This window comes from Alternaria postmessia, assembly GCF_024291825.1.
Source record: "Alternaria postmessia strain BMP 2775 chromosome Unknown scaffold_17, whole genome shotgun sequence".
NCBI lineage: Eukaryota > Fungi > Ascomycota > Dothideomycetes > Pleosporales > Pleosporaceae > Alternaria > Alternaria postmessia.
Window position 1 is genome coordinate 75125 of NW_026260090.1, and position 17932 is coordinate 93056.

Below are 17932 nucleotides of genomic sequence, written 5' to 3' on the forward strand. Positions count from 1 at the left end.
GCCGACAACCAGCATCGCTCCGTTTTCGGAGTTGCGCACTATATGGGTTAACTGGAAGAGTAAACAGCTGGTGTTGTGAGCTAGCTGAGCTGAGGCTCCATTGTTGAGGTAAACGACGTGTATGTCTTTGTTTGAGTAGCAACAGCGTCATCTGTGTGCTCTCTGTGGCAGTTACCTGCTGAACTCAACACTGTCAAACAAGAACACTATGCAAGCTTCTAATCACTTGTAGACGACTCGGTGTCTGAAGATGCTCTACTAAGCGAAACTTGGGTCCATCAACTTCATCCCACTCTAGTATCGCTGAGAGGGACGCGGCAGTGAGAGACGTGGCATAGATAGGGAGGTTGCTCGATTCAAGATGCATGTTTGTTAGTCCGTAGACGGTATCTTTCAGCAAACCCAGGTAGTGGCTAGGAGCTGAGCAGTAGTATGTTTGTATCTGACGAGAGCTGTCGGAGGTGGCCGGACCTTCCTTTGTCGCCATAGTTTGGACCCTGCGGCAAGCCTCGGCCCGCGTCATCACGTTTGGCAAAACTCCCCCACGTCGCGTCGCCTCTTCTCTTCTTCCCTTCTTTCCACCATGTCAACAGTCACGATACCAAAATTCAGCCCTGGTGAAGCTGTGACAGAGCAAGATGGGTTGATCCATGGCGTTTCGGCGCAGGAGCTGCAGGTGTTGGGGGAACAGTGCTTTGATGCGAGGGCCAGAGCTTATTGTATGTGGCAGTAGTAATCGAAGAGATGCTCAATAGAATGCCATGCTGACAGGATGTTTGATCAGGCCCATACTCCCTTTTCCGCGTCGGCGCATCCCTCCTCCTTACCACATCTTCGGCGACGGATACATCTGCAGCCCACACTATAATCGGCGCAAACGTCGAAAACGCGTCCTACCCTGTCGGCACTTGCGCGGAGCGCGTAGCCATGGGTACAGCTGTCATGGCAGGCCATCGCATCGGAAGCTTCAAAGCCGTTGGTGTAACGACCGACATTGACGACTTCTGCTCGCCGTGTGGAATGTGCAGACAGTTCCTGCGAGAGTTTTTGAAGCTCGAGACACCCATCTTCATGTTCAACAAGGAGGGCAAGTGGATTGTGAGAACCATGGGCGAGCTGCTTCCGCTCAGCTTCGGGCCCGATGTGCTGCCACCGCGGGAGGAGTTGAGGAAGAACCAGGAAGACGACAAGGCGAAGACGGCGTGAAGCATGTCATCCTCGGAAGTGTTGATGTATTCTCTGGTTACCAGAACTAGATGATAGACTAGATACGACAAGTTCTGAAACCCTGTTATATGAAATTCGAATTTCTGCTTGTTTCGAGCTTTGTATTGAAAGCATATCCATCCAAGTCGTCTAAGCACATAGATACCATGACCCTTCCCCTGCCCCGCGGCAGCCACCATGCAGCCCGATAAGGTCCCGATAAGGTCCCCATCTCAGCCAACAATCGCACATGTAATTCGCATCTCCGCGCCCCGTGGATATGTACCCTGACATAATACCTTCCAACCAAGCAAGTAGCTGGCAATTGATCTGATGACATGATGTGATGGTTCGCAGACGCGCTGCTGTGCGCGTTCTGTTCTTCTCCCTCTGAACTCTGTTTATTATCAATTGTCGCAACGGCACCTTGAGCATATTTGCAAACATGGCCACTGCGAACGGGAATGGAACACGAGATGCTGGAATTACGGACTCGGAGCATTTTTCGCCGTATAGAGCAGATGGAAAACTGGTATGTTTTGCAAGAAAAGTTCCCAGGTTTGTTGCAAGAGATTTGGCAAGATTTGGACACAAGTCTTGAGGACTATAGGCAACATGGGAAGAAGTGATGATTAACGTCGCCATGTGATCTAGTATGGTTTCGTATGCGTAGTTACAGGAGCAACCCAACCCGTGGGAAAAGCAATCGTCGCTGAGCTTGCAGGCAAGTCACGTCCATATCCACCTTACAGCCACTCACTAACATCTCTTTGCAGCACACGGCGCAGCATGCATATATGCATGCTCTAGCCTCCCCTCAGAAACCTACACCGAACTCGCCGACTCAATAAATGCGCAATACCCAAACACAAAAGTCATCGGCTACCCTTACAAAATCAACTCGGAAGAAGATACTCTCGCCCTGATTGATGACGTGCTAAACTCCTGGGGCCGACTCGATGTTTGGACATCTTCTACCGGTTTGCTAGGACCCCCGTCTATCAACCAGACAGGGCCGAAAGACTTGTACGCAGCATTTGATACAAATGCCATGCCTGCTTTCTTCGCGCTCAAGTATGCGCCCGCTGCAATGCAAAAGACAACGCCCAAGGGGAGTTATCCTAATGCTGCACCAAAGGACGTTCCGTATGGGAGTATCATCGTCGTCACCAGCGTTGCGGGCACGTATGGTGGGTGTTGGGCTCCTGCTTTTACAATGGCTTCGCATGCTGCACTTGGTGTTGTACGCTCTGGTGTGCTCGTGCTCAAGGGAACCGGTGTGCGGATCAATGCTATTACGGCTGGGCAGATTGATGTCGGCGTCGATCTGAAGGATTGTGGTGTCAAAGAGATGGCACAGGGCCAGTTTCCTCCCGCTGCACTGCAGGGAGAGGAGAGCCAGAAGAGAACGATTGGTTTGGAGAGAGCAGGGAGGCCAGAGGAGGTAGGTAGGACGGTGGGATTCTTGGCGAGTGGGTTCAGTAGTTATATTACTGGGGCGGAGTTGAAGGTCGATGGCGGAGCGGGGGTGATGAACCCCATTACTGTTCCCGTTTAGGGTGGATAAATCGTGTTCAGAGCGTGGAGATTGTGGCATTGAGTCGGTCCTGATAGTTGTGATATGCACCTAATGCTGCAGCACAACCGGCACCCCCTTTTCCCAGTTCTCAATACTCTCTTTGATGTTGACCCAATATCTCAACTTGACCGCTTCACTCTTGGCAGCTTCTAGGTCATCCCTCTTAAACGCCTGGTCGATTATCTCCGTGCTCTCCGCTATTCTCTCCTCGTTCCTCTCCCTCATCTCCACTAAGTCCTCTTCGCTCTCTGCCTCTTCTATGTTCTCTCTCGCCTCGAGCACCTCCATCAATAACTCTGGGTCATCCACTTTGGCCGTTTCGTCTTCTGCTACTTCTATTCCGCGCAGAGACAGCAGGTATTGCGCGCGCAGAAGCGGGTTCTGGAGTGTTTTGTAGGCCTCGTTGATGCGTGCTGAGAGGGCTTCGGCGCGTTTCTTGTCTGCCTGGGGATGGAGGTCGGGGTGGGCACGGGCTTGGAGTTGGAGAAACTCTTTCTTGAGCGCAGAGAGATCGATAGCAAAGGGGCCGTCTGGCGGTGGTCCGGCTGGAAGGGCATTCGGGAAGAAGGAATAGTGTGTTTGCGGGACCTGCGACGATTGTGTTGTGGCACTCTGCGTATCAAATGGCTTTTCGACGGTATTGGACGACGAAGACGTCGACTGCAATCTGCGCGATATCGCCTGGGTCGGTATGCGGTGTGCGCAAAGGAGACATGGTCTTGGGCTCTGTCGTGCGCGGAATGTCCGTGTCGTTGTTTCCGGAGTAAGCGATGCGCGGATTCTGCGCGCTGCTGATGGACGTAGTGAGCGCATCTTTGGGTCTGTGAGCGTGTTTACGAACGCAGTCGGTACGGGAAAGTGGTGGTGGTGATAGCGAATTTGGCAGTTGTCGTGACTCTTCTAGAAGCGCAGCGGCGAAAGATTTCCGCGTCCACTCCCGACCGGTTACGTCATCCATCGCCGACACTCATCTGGCACAAATGCGGAACAGATGCTAAAAAAGCGATCAAATGGGACCACGAAGCTCGTTCGCTACCCATCTTGTACATAGCTGGTCACGAACAATTGATTCACAACTCTATCCGAAAATCCAGCAAACATGAGCGCTCGCTAATTGGTTGAGCCATCTAGAGCATACTGTGTGGCTATTTCTTCACCTGTCTTCTCCACAATACATATTCATCCTACCTATGATGTTTTCATAAGCAGGACAGTTATCGAATTGGGACGATGCTTCGCTAATATGCTCATATCATTCTACATCTAAAACATTCTGTTAGCTTGATTGATATCACGTCTAAGTAGTACTGGCAACTTACCTTATGTACTGCAAATGCTGCGTGTCTGACTTCAAATGACCTCGGAAGAGCTGAATGTTATCGACGCGCGCGCCTTGACAGGATTCAGCCATCGTAACGTTGATTGTTGGAAGCATGCAACGTCATGCGACATGCAGAACGAAGGAAGTCCTCGCTCAGGAATCAAGGGACCTCGGTCAAGCTCCGTCTCGACGAGCATCGTCTTTTCCTACCTCATCAGCCTGTCGTACTTGCTCCTCAAACCATTGCAACAATCGCTCAGTGGCCTCGATGTTCCGTCCCATCATCTCGGCATCCTGCACAAGACGCTTGACGTGCTCAGCGACATGAGTCCCTTCCTCGGGCTCGAAGGCTCTAACCCGGGTGATACTATGGTCCAGATGGCGTAGTAACTCCTTTTGTCTTGACCAGGTTGTGCGTATTCGTTCCGTTACAGTTCTCGGACCGTGATAGCTCATTTGGATATCTTCAGCTGGATGTTGGGGCGTTTTGTACGACTTTGTGACGTCCTGGAAAACTACATCTAGCTCTGTGCCCATGGAGCCTGCTTGTGTAACCTGTTGTAGTTGCTTTTGCGCATCGTATTCATGATACTCAAGGGCCGCATACCGAACTACCAGATCAGAAGCCATGTTGTTGAGCAGCTGTAGTTCTCGACGAATGATATCCTTCTCCCTGTCTTCCTGCACATGTTGGTAAAACTCATCTTCTCTCTGCGCAAGGTGCGGCCAAACATATTGCAGCTCGGCGCCCACCTGCTTTTTGAGAGCCTGGACTTGCTCTAACCAATCCTGTACTTTGCTCGCATCTCGTGACTTGAGATCGTCCTTGTACGCACGATATCCGTTTTCCACATCAGGTCCTTCAAGTTCGTTTTCTTTAAACTGGATCTGGATGACAGTTTCTCTCTCCATTTCAGCTTTTAGTGCAGCCAATGAGCCACCACCAGGCCCGGAACTCCCTCCATGCCCCACTTGAATCGGTCCACCAGGCATGTCACCCATTGCCCCAATTTGCAGAGGGCTGCGGAGAACTCCCATTAACGAAGATGAGTGGTACCAGAGTGCGAGTTTGCCGATTCGAGAGAGGGATGCCTTGGCCCTTTCGTCGTTCTGTAGCTTTTCATATTCCTTTTGTCGAGCCGTAGTAACCGTCTGATCGAAGAGCTGGAGGAGTGTTGGGGGATATTTGAGCCTATCCACGGATTGGCTGACCTTGACGTTAAGCGCAGATCCAACCATAGCCGCTCCAAAGAATCGTGAGAAACCATAGGCACCTGGCAAAGCCCGCGGATTCAATGCCATGAATATTCCTAGTGCTCCACCAACCAATGCCATATCTTCAGAAGTCCAATGCTTTGTCTGTTCCCATAGCTTGCCAGGCTTGGGTTGTATGTTCTCCATATTGAACACACCTCGATTCAATTCATGGCGCCCGTATATCCCAGATGCTGTCCAGGTAAGGTCTACGGCGCTGATAAAGGCGGCGGACTTGAGAAACACGCCAGGTCGGGAGCGGCCGACAAGAGCCAGGCTGCCAGTAACGACCGCAGCGCCTACACAACCTCTCCATGGTGCTGCGATGAGGTCGCTTTGTGTGGCAATGGCGGGAGGCGGTTTGAGAAGGGAGGGCAGTTGTCCCTCGCCTGTCCTTGTCAGATCTGAAGCTAGGTATCTCTGGGAGGTCCAAGTGCTCACCTTCAGGAACCAGCAATCGCACCATTGTGGATTTTTACTTTTACGAAACGTGTAGAGGAGGAGGTACGACCGCGAAAGCCATCGGAATTTGGCGTTGCAAGGTCAAAGTTGGCGGAAACAGTAGAGGCGTAATGCAAGGCTGGCCAACATTGAGGGACGCGTCCATGATGTCGAAGCGAGATGCGGCGCGACCCTGGCGGTAGCGCATCCGCCGCGACAATCGCAACCTGAAGCTTTTCTGCTACCCTTGTTCGTACTGATGATGGTTGTCGATTCAACAGCCATATTCGAGCATGATGTCGGTGTATAGAATCTTCCTGATAATTCCAAAATTTCCTGCAAATCTTTAGACTAGTGCATCGTCGATTGTACGCTTCTCCGATCCAGCGTAGCAATGCTGCTTGGACTACAGAGGTGGCGAAAAAGAGAATGTCATATAACGTTATCATGCCAGCCTTACAACCTGCACTATTCGAATGCTCATAGATCTTAACAAACATTTGTCGAATCGAGCGCACGAGTATGAGGATTGTAATTGGCTGCTGTTGCAAGCTAGTCAAGTTACCCCACATCATTCGTATTCGTGATGTGGTATCCACGGAGGCCACTTCGACCTCCCTGCAGACCCACCATTTCATAATCGGATCTTGAATAAGTATATGAATAGAAAAGTCCAGAAATATTCCATCAACAACAACGCCAACTCAGGTGCTTCGGTCTTATGGGTATGTGGTCACAACCACTCATTCAGCTCATTCACCAGCTAACCAAAACCAGTCTAGTGGTATGATTCTCGCTTAGGGAGCCCTTTTATGACACAAACCCAAGCACAGCTTGCGAGAGGCCCCGCGTTCGAGTCGCGGTAAGACCCCATTTTTTGCTCTTGTGGACGACTGGGTAGCACTAGGAATGCTGGAAGTGGTTATGTTCTTTTTGCAGTAGCTTAGATGGGTGGGTGGACAAGTGTATATGTTGATGCTCCATGAACAGACTTTGTTGCACGACAGCATGCTTACGCTCAAGTCATTTCAAATGCAGTGCCACGGCATAATACTTACTACGCAGGTTCTTGCCGATATATGAAAGTATAGTGGAATATTGACATTGTTTTGCGAATTTATACTGCATCTACCTTCTCTGTGTCGCCCTTCTGATTCTGTGCAACACCAAATGTTGCTCCCCCTTCTTCAATAAACCTACGCTCTTCGTCTGTACTAGTCCTACCCAAGGCAGTGTTCCGATGGGGATACCTACCAAACCGTTCCAGTATGTCCCTGTGTTCCTTCGCAGACTTCTGGTAGTTCTCAACCCACATCTTCGTGCCATTATACCCATCTATACCTTCGAGTTCTCGAGAAAACTCCGTCAGGATCCCATCGGCGAGGTCATGGGCAGATAGATCTTCAGAGTGCATCAGAGGCATGTAAAGCCAAGTCCTGTGCGCAGCAGAGAGACGCATGACTGGGTGTGTATCTGGGCGGGGAATGGGCGAAGAGTGCGACAAAATGTTGCGAGTGAATGCATGAGCAATACGATCGTAATGCGTGTACACCAGTCGCAAACCGTCTTCTGTGCGGTATATGTTCCGTGGCATTTGGTCTAGCAGCAGTGCGAAACTCAGTGCCGTCCATGCAGCTTCCTCTCCTGTCGCAGCATCTGCCTTGCTTTCCTCCTCCGCAACGCGCGCAATCTCGTCTAGAAATGGCTGCGCACTCGCTTCTGGGAATTTGTCTGGTCCGATTGCTTCAAGCGCATTCACGCATGTGCTTCTACATTGTCCATCAAAGACGTCTCGCTCTTCAGGACTGCTTGCGAACCAGCGTTTTGCAACGCTCATGTCAAAGTTCTGACCAGTCGTATCAACGCCAGAAAACCACAAGTCTGTTATCTTCTTGTATAATGATCGATTGAATATCGCAGGGTCGAGCGTGAAAGTAGACGTAGACATGGTGCGCTGATACGTAGTGGAAAGGCTCGATGGGCGGAAGTTCGATGGGCGGAGACTCGACAGATATAGGCTGGATGTAAGAAAGCGCAGCGGCGTACGAACTGCGAGGCGGGTAAGCATGTTCTGTAATGTTAGCTATGAGACTATGCACGCAGTTTTTATAGATCGAATAGAAACAGGTTCATGACGCGCTGTTTGAGCCTGTTGTTTGCCTGAATCGCGATTCTTTGGTAAGGTGGACACGCTCGGTGGTTTGGGAGGAGCCGACAGCGACGGCTGACTAAATGGCCGCCTGAACAAGGCTGGTTCGGCCTCTGTCGCACTCCTTTCATGAGCAGGATCAAACAACAGGCTTCCCTCTAGACCGCTACAACATGTCATTACCTACAGACAATAATGTCAGGACTTGGATAGGTAGCTAAGAAGTCTTTGAGCGAACACTAATGGAAAGACTTCGTGTCGTACTGGGGGCGGGTGTTTGGTGGAGCTGCGCCAGCGCGCAAGAGGGCGCTATAGCACCTGCATCTTCCCCAACGCCAGAAACAATGTCTTGTCCCGGACCGAATACGTCGGACGTTGGAGTAAAGTACAATACGTGATCAAGGTAAGCTCACCTACTCCGCATTCCCCTCTTCTGCACTAAGCATGCGCAGCGTAGGATTCATCCAACCGAACATGTGGGGAAACTTGCATGATGGCACGTTCAATGCGCCGCGCCTCAAGATGCGGCAATATTCCATGGACATACCCCCGTATATCAAATCTTCAAGATGATTCATTAAACGTACTGCATGATTCTACTTCTATTTTGTTGTCTCCCTCCAAATACACCTTGAGACTGTCTCTCCTCAGCTAGCCCCACATGTATACCATCGTCCTGGTCATACTATTCTTCGTAGTCTTCATCCTTTACACGCGATACAAGAATAAGGCACCATCGGGAACAAAAGTCGCGCCCGGACCTGCGGGTCTTCCAGTCATTGGAAACGCACATCAATTGGGCCAACAACCACATCAGCAAATTACCGCTTGGGCCCGCGAGTATGGCGAAGTCTATAAGATCCGTTTGGGATGGAACGACTGGTATATGATATGCTCGCCGGATGCGTGTAAAGAGATTCTAGACAAGCAGTCAGCGCATACAAGCTCCCGAGCACCATTGCCGGTATCCGGGGATGCACTAGGCGGCGGAATGAGGTTCCTGTTCATGGAGTACGGTCCAGAATGGAGGAAGCTAAGAGGCATCAGCCATAAGCTGTTGACACCAGCTGTAAGTGCGACGTTTAAACCAAGTCAGGAGTTCGAGGCGAAGATGTTGCTTGAAGAGATATTGAAGGGTGCGGACCCAGGGAAAGGAAATGAAGTGAGTTACAAAGCGATCAGACGATATACTGTAAGCGTTATCATGACGAGCACATATGGGAGAAGGATACCGGAATGGGTGAGTGACACATACAACAGTACAAACATGGGTTGCTAATCAGCACTAGGACTGCGACGAAGTTCACGGCATCTACGATATCATGAACGATTTCTCTACAATGGCAAAACCAGGTACCTACTTGGCAGACACGCTTCCGTTCCTCGGTAACCTTCCACCACGACTACAATGGTGGCGTAAAGGAGTGAAACCATATTTTGATAAGCAAGCGAATCTATGGATGTCCTTTTGGAGTACTCTTAAAACTCAGATGGAGACCAAACAAGCCCCAGAATGTTTCGTAAAGCAATTCATCGAGAGCGACTATGAAAAGCAGGGTATCAGTGAGTTACAGGCAGCATTCTTGGCTGGCAGCATGATCGAAGCTGGAAGCGAGACGACGTCGGCGGCGCTCAATACGGCCGTTCTGTACCTCAGCGCAAACCCACTTGCACGACAAAGAGCAGTCGAGGAAATAAGAGGAATTACCTCGTCCTCTCGATCCCCAACGTTCGAGGATGAGTCAAGACTTCCCTACATCCGCGCCATCGTCAAGGAAACCCTACGTCTACGCCCCGTCACAAACATTGGTACGCCACACTATACTACCGCGCCCATAACCTACAAAGGCATTCACATACCTGCCAAGTCAGTCGTGTGTCTCCAACAATACCCGATTCACTACAATCCAGATCATTTTGCGGATCCCCAACTTTTTAATCCGGAGAGATACATCAATTACCCCCGTGGCAGCGGACACTACGCAGCTGGCCCAGCTGCGAGTCGCGATCACTGGGCTTTTGGTGCGGGCCGCAGGATCTGCTCGGGTGTGCATCTAGCTGAGAATAGTATGTTCATCGTATTGGCGAAGCTACTATGGGCTTTCGACATTTTGCCGCCGCTTGATCAACAGGGGAATGAGCTGCAGGTAGATACTAGCGATGGAGCGTTTGACGCTGTCGGAAGCACTACGATGGCGAAGCCGTACCGGGTGAGATGGAAGGTGCGAAGTAAGGATATCGAAGACACGATCATAAGAGAGGCAGCCGAAGCTAAGAGAGACGGCTATGTTCTAAGAGGCGTGCGTGTTGGTGAGGAAGGTGTTGAGTATTAAGCTTGATAGTGGCGCTCTCGTGTGCGACTTGTATCGTTCGGCATAGTCTTCATCAGGTGTGCTTGTTGCAGTGCATTGTTTAGTCAATGCTTCCATTTGTCGTTTGTCGTCTCCAATTGGGGTAGGTGCTTGTGTTACCTGCTCAATCGCACTTCTTTCCCTGTCAACTTCGTTCCCCTCGTTCGATCGCGACTACTGCAATAAACCAATGACACTTTCGCCCAATGCTCTATTCATGTCGTCACCCCAGAATCACAGCTTGCTGAATCACTCGAGCTCACCGGTTTCTGCAAGACCGTTGACGCCAACTGCACAAACATCAACCTCACTAGACGAACGTCCGCTATCCAAAGGCAACACCAGCATGCCATCACCGTTACTGTCCATTGATCCACAGCGCCCTTCTTTCTCGCCAGCTGACTGTCGCACCCTCCAGAGGATGCTGCACGACGTGCGCAGCCCTTCACCTCTTTCCCCAACACCGTACTTTAGCAATGGACCAGCAAGTCAGTCAATTTTGACTGAAACTCCCAACAGCAAAAGCTATGAGGACAATATGAGCTGCAAAAACCTCCAATCAGCTCACGGTGACGAGCGACAAGACGGCTACGAAGATGAAGACGACAGTATGGAGCTGAGCGATGGCGAAGATGCTTTTGGAGCAGGTGAGAGGGATAGAGATACGATCGAGGACATCATGAACATGCCCGGCAAGATGGCATCGTCTGTGCCGGTTTGCGACTACAGCAGATCCTATCCTCACAATCAGCAAGCCTCCGACGGGGCCAGAGAACTGGAGCGCCGTCGCGCTTCAATCGAGAGAAGTTTGAAGGAGCAATGTCGGCAACAGAAACGAGTGCAGAAAGCAGCCGCCGCAGACGGGGATTACAACTTTGATATGCCGATCGATGGCGTATCAGACCACAGGCTAGCTATCGAGGAGACCTTTGACCTCAAAGCTCTCTACAAAGATAAAGAGATGCATCGAGTGGAAGGACAACAGATGGCCACCAATTCGTATGATGTGAGGCATCATGTACGTGAGTCTACACAGCCTCCGCTAACCATACAGCAGTCTTCCGAAGCTTCCAGAGACTGTCATCAAATGGTCGTTTCACCCAAGAATGTTCGCAAAGCCTTAGAAGACACGCCACCAGCATCGAATTTCTCCGTCAACTTCTCTTCCCCTGCTTGCGCTGTCGTACGGACCCCTAATGGCAAGCACGTCGACTTCGCAACCTGCGACTCCATCCCAGATTCGCCCGTAGATCACACACGCAGCTGCGTCAAAGCACAAGAAAGCGACGAAATCTCGCCATCGGAACATCAAGGTCACGCATCTCCCCAAAGAAAACTCACTGAGCTTGCGCGAGAGGCCAGAGTTGAAAAAGAAGAAGTAGCGGAGCAGAGAGCTTTGGCCGAGCTAGATAAATTCAGGGACATGGACCTTGCGCCTATAGAGACGGTCATGGACGGCGGATCAGCAGGAGACCTGATCACGTATGGGACTCCGGTGAAGGCAAAAGATGAAGAACTATTTTTACGTAGGGCACCTGATGGATCTGGCTCCGAGCTTGAGGGTTGGAATCATATAAAACGCTGGCAATCTTCGATCTCTCCACCTCGCCGAAATCCTTTTTTCATCGAGCAGGATCGAGAGAACGGTGCGGGTGTCGAAGAGTCGAATACCACGTCCGTTTCGACGCAGCAGCAACTCTCTGTTTTCCCCAGACGACCTACTTTCATCACAGTCATCGGTATGCTTCCAGCGGTAATGTTCTGGGCCACTATTGCACAAGTCGTCGATTGCAGCAGTAAGGTGTTCGACGTGCTCATCGAGAGATTGACAGGTTTAAAAGTGTAGAGCACTAGCTAGGAACACAGTCACGGAAGCTTTCTACTAGAAGAGTATGGTTGTTTCCTCAGGGTTGAGACTATAGAGAGGATAGTAGGCACTTACATGCAGGTGTCGATCATACGTTGCATGTAAGGTCTTTGTACATTACTAGCGACAAACATGATATATTACGTAAATCTTTAAGAAGAACAAACCACTTTTTCGAGGTCGCGATTCCGCTTCATGACTCTGCCTGCCGCTGCATAACACCTTGGCTATGCGGTTCAACGCCACCCAATGCAAACTGTGTATACCATCCCTGACTAACTCTACCTTGGCACGCTCTGCACCTATCCAGATCACGCTGTTGAAGCGTCGCAAAACCAATTCCCATCGAATTGAAACGATATCAAAAATCACTCCGTGATTATCTTGATTATCATCCTCTTCCCCACAGGCCTTGCAATTGGGTAATCGAAAGACACTGCTGGGAAGAGGATGCTAACCGTCACCTCGTATTCCTCTCCCCTTCTTCCCCACCGCCATCTACCTCATCCTCCCCATCATCATTATCATGACCCTCATAGTCTGTCAGATCATCGCTCATGATGTGTAGTATCTGACTGAATGTTCTGCTCTTCCAGCGACCCATGCCTTCCATGAGATCTGCACAATGTAATAAGGTGCGGCGAGCCGCGAGATATCCGCCCTCGAGTGTGATACCAGTTATACTAAAGCTCCCACCGTGGTGTATGAATTTCACGACTTGCGTGGTGTCGCCGAATGCTACAGGTGATTGCGGCGTATCGATAAAACCAAGCTGACCAACAGATATCCAGTCTACAAGATCGAGAAGCTCGATGCACGAGTCGTTGATAGGACAATTGGGCGTTGGGGGAAGGGCGAAGATGTATAAGCCTAGGACGAGGGCAGCGTGAAACAGAGCGACCACGCTGTGTGGGTTGACGATATCACTAACTTTTCGGTCGAAGAGTAGTTTGTAGATGTGGGCGGCGTGCAGCACGCTCCTTCTTGCGCTTGGTGTTTGACACCATACTGAGATGTCTTCCAGAGCGTTGACGGCAGGCTCGGGACCGGAGCGTCCAGCTGCGAGTTCGAAATAGCGTATGTTTGCTCCAAGCACCATGCAAGAGGCATGCCAAAGGACAGCGGAATTCAAGTCCGCTGTTCGAAGTGCGTCGATCGAAGAACTGGAGAGGTTCACCAACAGTGGCAGGATGTCTCGACTACGAGCATCTTCAGCGTATATGCGCCAGGGCTGTAGCTGCTTTTGATTTCCTGTCACTTGAGCAAGCCTATCGTTGCTCTCATAGATGCGTAGGAGGAGAAGGGTCAATAGTGAGCGAAAGCTTGATGCATCGAGCTTCAGTCCCGGGGTCGGATGGAATGACGGTGTTATCTTCTGCGAGTGAATTCTTGCGCCACGCTGTACAAGATTAAACCATTTCGCTGCGCTGTTGACGTGATATAGGGAGTAGTCCGAGGGTGGCAAAATTTGTACTGTTTCGGGGCGGATCATTGGCGACGTTGATAGATAGCCTGCCCACCAGCAATCTGCTTCTATGAGACCAAAGATGATACGTTTGCCGCATTCAACCTTGGACCAAGCCTTCCACTTGGAGTCGATATCGATCATCTCGTCGAGAAGAGGGTCGATCTTTACACCCTCATTAGCGGAGAAAAGCCCCTGACTTTGCGAAAACTGGGACAGTTAGTTGAATGACTGGGAGCAGTGTATGTAAGCGGCCATGTACCTCGATGAGCTCTGCATACATCTTCTCTGCTTGTGCAATACGGCTTTTTCGCTACGTGAATGTTAACCAACAATGTATGCTATCGATTAGTGCTACTCACTCCTGTGATCGATGCTAAATTAAGCGCAAGCAAGCTAGTGGCAATTATCCGCATTTGCCTATGCGGCGGATGGTCTGTTGTCGGTAGTGATTGCAGTTCCGCCAACGCAAGTTGTAACACAGCCTAAGCATATGTTAGTCGTCATAGGGCATATACCACTGCAATGTTGCTTACAGGAAATGTGCGTGTAACAAACTTTGCTGCACCTGCCGTACCAAGGATGCTTAGTCCAATAAGACACATACAAAGTAGCAGTGGCCGGGGCGCATTCTTTGCCGAGAAAGTAGGAATATGGATGATTGGAAGGGTAGGATGAAAGTAATAGAGATACATCTCCAATGCGATATCCAAGATTTCAGCAGGTGGGAACTGCACACCCTCGATACTTGGACTTCCTGCTGCATCGCCGCTCGACGACGCAGTGTCGCCATAGGATTCTGACCGCGGCGGTCCGGATGATGGTAAATTGTTCAGCGTGCTTTGGAGCCTGCTCCTGCACTCTTCGTCCAGCCCCCAACGCGAGTTTCGCCGTTCTCTTTCGCTCATTGGAGTTTCCATAGCTCCAGAACCAACTTCTGAGAGTATGTTGGTGCATTCGCACGCCACTAGATTCTGCCATAGGTCTGGCATCAGCCGCGTAGATTTGCGATTCCTGGACGGCCAGCAACTTTGGACTCGCTGAAACCGTTCTCGTGGGACTCTGCTTGCTATTGAAACACTGCTACCCGATGGACTAGCTTGATTTTCTGGGACTGCTCGAAACGCCTCATGGTCGAAAAAGCCGTCTACACCCAGGTGGTGTGATCCATGAGGAGTATTCATATCACCTTCGAGGGGAAACAGCCATGTTTGTAAGGCGTCCGCAGGAGTACGGTTGGGAACTGGGTTGTTGCTTTGAACAAGCTCAAAAGCCCACTGATCCAAACTCGATACGTGTCCGGCTGGTGAGAATGTGAGGGCCTCCATAGCCGGGTCGATCGGTGGACCCATACTTTCGTGAGGATTTCGATTGGACATCTGAGCATGTTCTGCACGCGCAATGATCATAGGTGATGGCGATCGCCATGGCGTGTCGGTTCCGGGTTCGAGATGCTGCGCCGCGTTGATGAGCGCTTCTATTCGGTCCTCACCGGGTGACGGCGGCTGCAATCGCGATGGAGGTTGCCGGGCATGAGTCTGCGGAGAAATATGCGCGTTGTACTGATCATTCACGTTGATTTGCGGTATTTGGGATTCTCTTCTCCTGGACATAGGCGAGAAGTTGGAATCTTCACGGATTAATGGCGTTGGTCCTGGAGTCGGGCCGTTTGCGGTTCGTGATGCAGATGGTCGTGATGTTTGGTTCTCGTCCATCGAGTTGTGACGGAACTCTTGCTGATCGTTGGTGTTTTGTTGCTCATTGCTCTTCATCCGGTTCATAGCATTCTGCGCGTGGCCTTTGCAGTGTCGGAACAGAACATCGCTATTCGCAGAGGTTGGACGCTAGTACGGAGGTTTTTCATTGGGGGACTCACCTGCGCGAGAAGTGCTTTTTGCATGTCGGGCACTCATAAGGTCGTTCTCGTGTGTCTGAGATGATGTTTAGTCAACGATGATAATGAAGGTTTATGATAGACGGACGCGACCGCTCATGCCTTTTCACGTGCTCTACTGGAGGAGAGGTCAGCCCACTTTCTTGACGCGCTCGGCCGCGACATACATTTGGTGAATGTGCGATCGCACATGCTGCACTGTTTTAACGCCATGTCGCTCGTCGCAAAGATTCGATGTGTAGGCGGATGTCGGAGGACCCTTCGAAGGTCGGTGTCTGCAGGTGCTGTCTAGGTTGCCAAGAGATCGCGGACTGCGGGGGAAAGCAAGACCATGACTCGGCCTAAGCATTATAGGCTCATCTCAACCTTCATCTACAAAACGCATATAAACCTGCAATCCTGCTGCTGCAGATTGCGCCGCGCGCATATGTGTGCCTCCGAAGGATACAGCTGATTTTCAAGTTGGTGGTCCACAATCGCCACTTGGAGATACCTCCGGCGTGCAGGACCCTCAGACCATCGTCTAACGCCATGCCATCACCAAACACCGCAAATCGCACCGTGCCTTGTCGCACTTGTTGGATGACGAGATAGATGACCCGAAGACACGCCTCAAATTTCAAAGACTTCTCGAAGGATTCCGTCCTGCTCCAACCCCGGATCGACTCTCATGTGGGACCATGAGGCGTACGCTAGTGGGGCCTCCCCTGACTGCTGACCGTGTTGGAATCTCCGACTGTCTCATTCGCCTCATTTAGGTGACTAGCTTTGCTTGATCTGGCGCATTGAATCAATCAATTGCTACTTTAGATGTCGGCTAGCCATGTTTCATTCTGTCAATCTTCCGCTAGAGGTTTGCACATCGGATGATCGCGTCTCAGATAAGTAAGCGGATGGGTATACGACTAACGTACATGAATTCACTGAAGGGACAAGGCCAGTTGAGAGTGAGCGTGTGACATATCATTGTCGGCTCAAGGGAAATACCAGAACTGAGATTTGGAATGTTGGTCAGTAGCCAATGACAAGCACATGACAGTTACTACCATCTGCACTGAATAGTTTGCACATCTTCGTCAAGTCTGGCACAGATATTTGAGCTACGAGGGCCAGGCCAACTACATGAAGCCGATATTTCTTTGTATCAGCGTTTAAGCAATCGTTCCTTCAATTCAAGCGATGCTTATGCTGTTTTCGCGAACATATCCAACACTGCAGAATACACGACTAGCAATACACCTCCACCTGGTCCAAATCTAAGTATTTTCGCCACATATCCCTTGTATAACGCTCTGAACCCTTCTTCTCTTGCAACGACCTCCAGACTCGGCCACGCCCAAGCGTACTTCTGCCTTACACCAGGTGTTTTAGCGACGCTCTGTATTCGACTCTTGACTACATCTAACGGGGTGTTAAATGTCGTTCCCACAACACCTCCCACAAACCCGGCGATGAGATCGTTCCCCATTTTCTGTCTTCTCGGGTTGCTCGATGTCGCTGGAGCGGGTAGCTGAGCCCGCACTTGGAAAATGCAGCCAAAATACCCGGCGTTCCATACAATGTGCCGCCATAACGTGGCTTCGAAACCGTTGTATAGTGCCAATAGCCCCTCTTGGCGAACTACTTTGACGAGACAGTCGAGGAGGCCGTTATATCGTGATGCAGAGGTCTTATCTTGTAGTCGAATCTTGAGTAGCTCGAAAGGAACAACTACGAGGGATTCTGTTGCGCCGGCGCTGGCACCTGTGAGGATTGCGAGAGGTTGGGTTACTGTCGGAGTAGAGAACAGGTGTTGATAAAACTGTGTGAAAGTATCGTTCGCCGAGAACTTGATAGCACTGCCTTTGATCAGCTGTTGTCAACTTGAGAGGAAGATTTGATCGTACCGCTTGGGTACCTCCATCAATATAGGCGCAGTAATACCGCGATATAATCTCAACACACCCTCATTCCTGATAATCTTTTTGAAGCAGTCCAAGACACCATTGTACCCTTCACCATCAATGACTTTGCCATGCTGAAGTTGGATCCGTGTCTTGACTACATCAAGCGGGTACCTGTCAATGTTCTTAGTAGCTTTCTCGAATTCTAACATGAAGGTACCTAATCTCACATTACCAAAATCTCTGATATCCCAGCAACAGCCCCAGCAGCGAACTGATAACGGAACGGCAGTGCCGTTGCATTGTTACCTGTTTCAACTGCAATAGTCTTAGTTGTCATACTGAAGATACCTAGGTATCTACTTAACCGTGCCTGGCTTTTACACGTTCAACATGCGTTTACCAGCCATGCCATCCTCGCACAACACTCTCAGTACGCATTCTACCCCCACTAGTCGTATACCACATGGCTGGCTTTCGCAATATCAAACCCACATGGCACATGCAGGGCACAATACATCC

General features: G+C 50.5%; 9 protein-coding genes and 1 non-coding gene across 10 annotated transcripts; 5 read left to right on the forward strand and 5 right to left on the reverse strand.

Annotated features, from left to right (window-relative positions):
- Positions 1–583: 583 nt before the first annotated feature.
- On the forward strand, positions 584–1206 carry J4E82_003787 (uncharacterized protein; the record flags this gene model as incomplete). The annotated part of the gene is made up of 2 exons (XM_051730071.1): positions 584–719; positions 785–1206. The coding sequence occupies 2 exons, from the start codon at positions 584–586 to the stop codon at positions 1204–1206; spliced, it is 558 nt and encodes a 185-aa protein (XP_051590039.1).
- Positions 1207–1651: 445 nt separating this feature from the next.
- Positions 1652–2764, forward strand: J4E82_003788 (uncharacterized protein; the record flags this gene model as incomplete). The annotated part of the gene is made up of 3 exons (XM_051730072.1): positions 1652–1738; positions 1861–1930; positions 1983–2764. The coding sequence occupies 3 exons, from the start codon at positions 1652–1654 to the stop codon at positions 2762–2764; spliced, it is 939 nt and encodes a 312-aa protein (XP_051590040.1).
- A 69-nt stretch (positions 2765–2833) lies between these two features.
- J4E82_003789 (uncharacterized protein) lies at positions 2834–3743 on the reverse strand (the record flags this gene model as incomplete). The annotated part of the gene is made up of 2 exons (XM_051730073.1): positions 2834–3373; positions 3432–3743. The coding sequence occupies 2 exons, from the start codon at positions 3741–3743 to the stop codon at positions 2834–2836; spliced, it is 852 nt and encodes a 283-aa protein (XP_051590041.1).
- Positions 3744–4280: 537 nt separating this feature from the next.
- Positions 4281–5826, reverse strand: J4E82_003790 (uncharacterized protein; the record flags this gene model as incomplete). The annotated part of the gene is made up of 2 exons (XM_051730074.1): positions 4281–5749; positions 5802–5826. 2 exons carry the CDS (start codon positions 5824–5826, stop codon positions 4281–4283), a joined length of 1494 nt encoding a protein of 497 aa, XP_051590042.1.
- Positions 5827–6575: 749 nt separating this feature from the next.
- On the forward strand, positions 6576–6669 carry J4E82_003791. The gene has a single exon. It is a non-coding gene; the product is annotated as a tRNA-Pro (tRNA).
- A 249-nt stretch (positions 6670–6918) lies between these two features.
- On the reverse strand, positions 6919–7749 carry J4E82_003792 (uncharacterized protein; the record flags this gene model as incomplete). The annotated part of the gene is made up of 1 exon (XM_051730075.1): positions 6919–7749. One exon carries the CDS (start codon positions 7747–7749, stop codon positions 6919–6921), a length of 831 nt encoding a protein of 276 aa, XP_051590043.1.
- Positions 7750–8611: 862 nt separating this feature from the next.
- Positions 8612–10283, forward strand: J4E82_003793 (uncharacterized protein; the record flags this gene model as incomplete). Its single annotated transcript, XM_051730076.1, has 2 exons — positions 8612–9190; positions 9240–10283. 2 exons carry the CDS (start codon positions 8612–8614, stop codon positions 10281–10283), a joined length of 1623 nt encoding a protein of 540 aa, XP_051590044.1.
- Positions 10284–10647: 364 nt separating this feature from the next.
- J4E82_003794 (uncharacterized protein) lies at positions 10648–12147 on the forward strand (the record flags this gene model as incomplete). The annotated part of the gene is made up of 2 exons (XM_051730077.1): positions 10648–11307; positions 11359–12147. 2 exons carry the CDS (start codon positions 10648–10650, stop codon positions 12145–12147), a joined length of 1449 nt encoding a protein of 482 aa, XP_051590045.1.
- A 481-nt stretch (positions 12148–12628) lies between these two features.
- On the reverse strand, positions 12629–15533 carry J4E82_003795 (uncharacterized protein; the record flags this gene model as incomplete). Its single annotated transcript, XM_051730078.1, has 5 exons — positions 12629–13843; positions 13896–13946; positions 13996–14118; positions 14170–15420; positions 15510–15533. The coding sequence occupies 5 exons, from the start codon at positions 15531–15533 to the stop codon at positions 12629–12631; spliced, it is 2664 nt and encodes an 887-aa protein (XP_051590046.1).
- Positions 15534–16710: 1177 nt separating this feature from the next.
- J4E82_003796 (uncharacterized protein) lies at positions 16711–17750 on the reverse strand (the record flags this gene model as incomplete). Its single annotated transcript, XM_051730079.1, has 3 exons — positions 16711–17365; positions 17414–17584; positions 17641–17750. The coding sequence occupies 3 exons, from the start codon at positions 17748–17750 to the stop codon at positions 16711–16713; spliced, it is 936 nt and encodes a 311-aa protein (XP_051590047.1).
- Between the last annotated feature and the right edge of the window lie 182 nt (positions 17751–17932).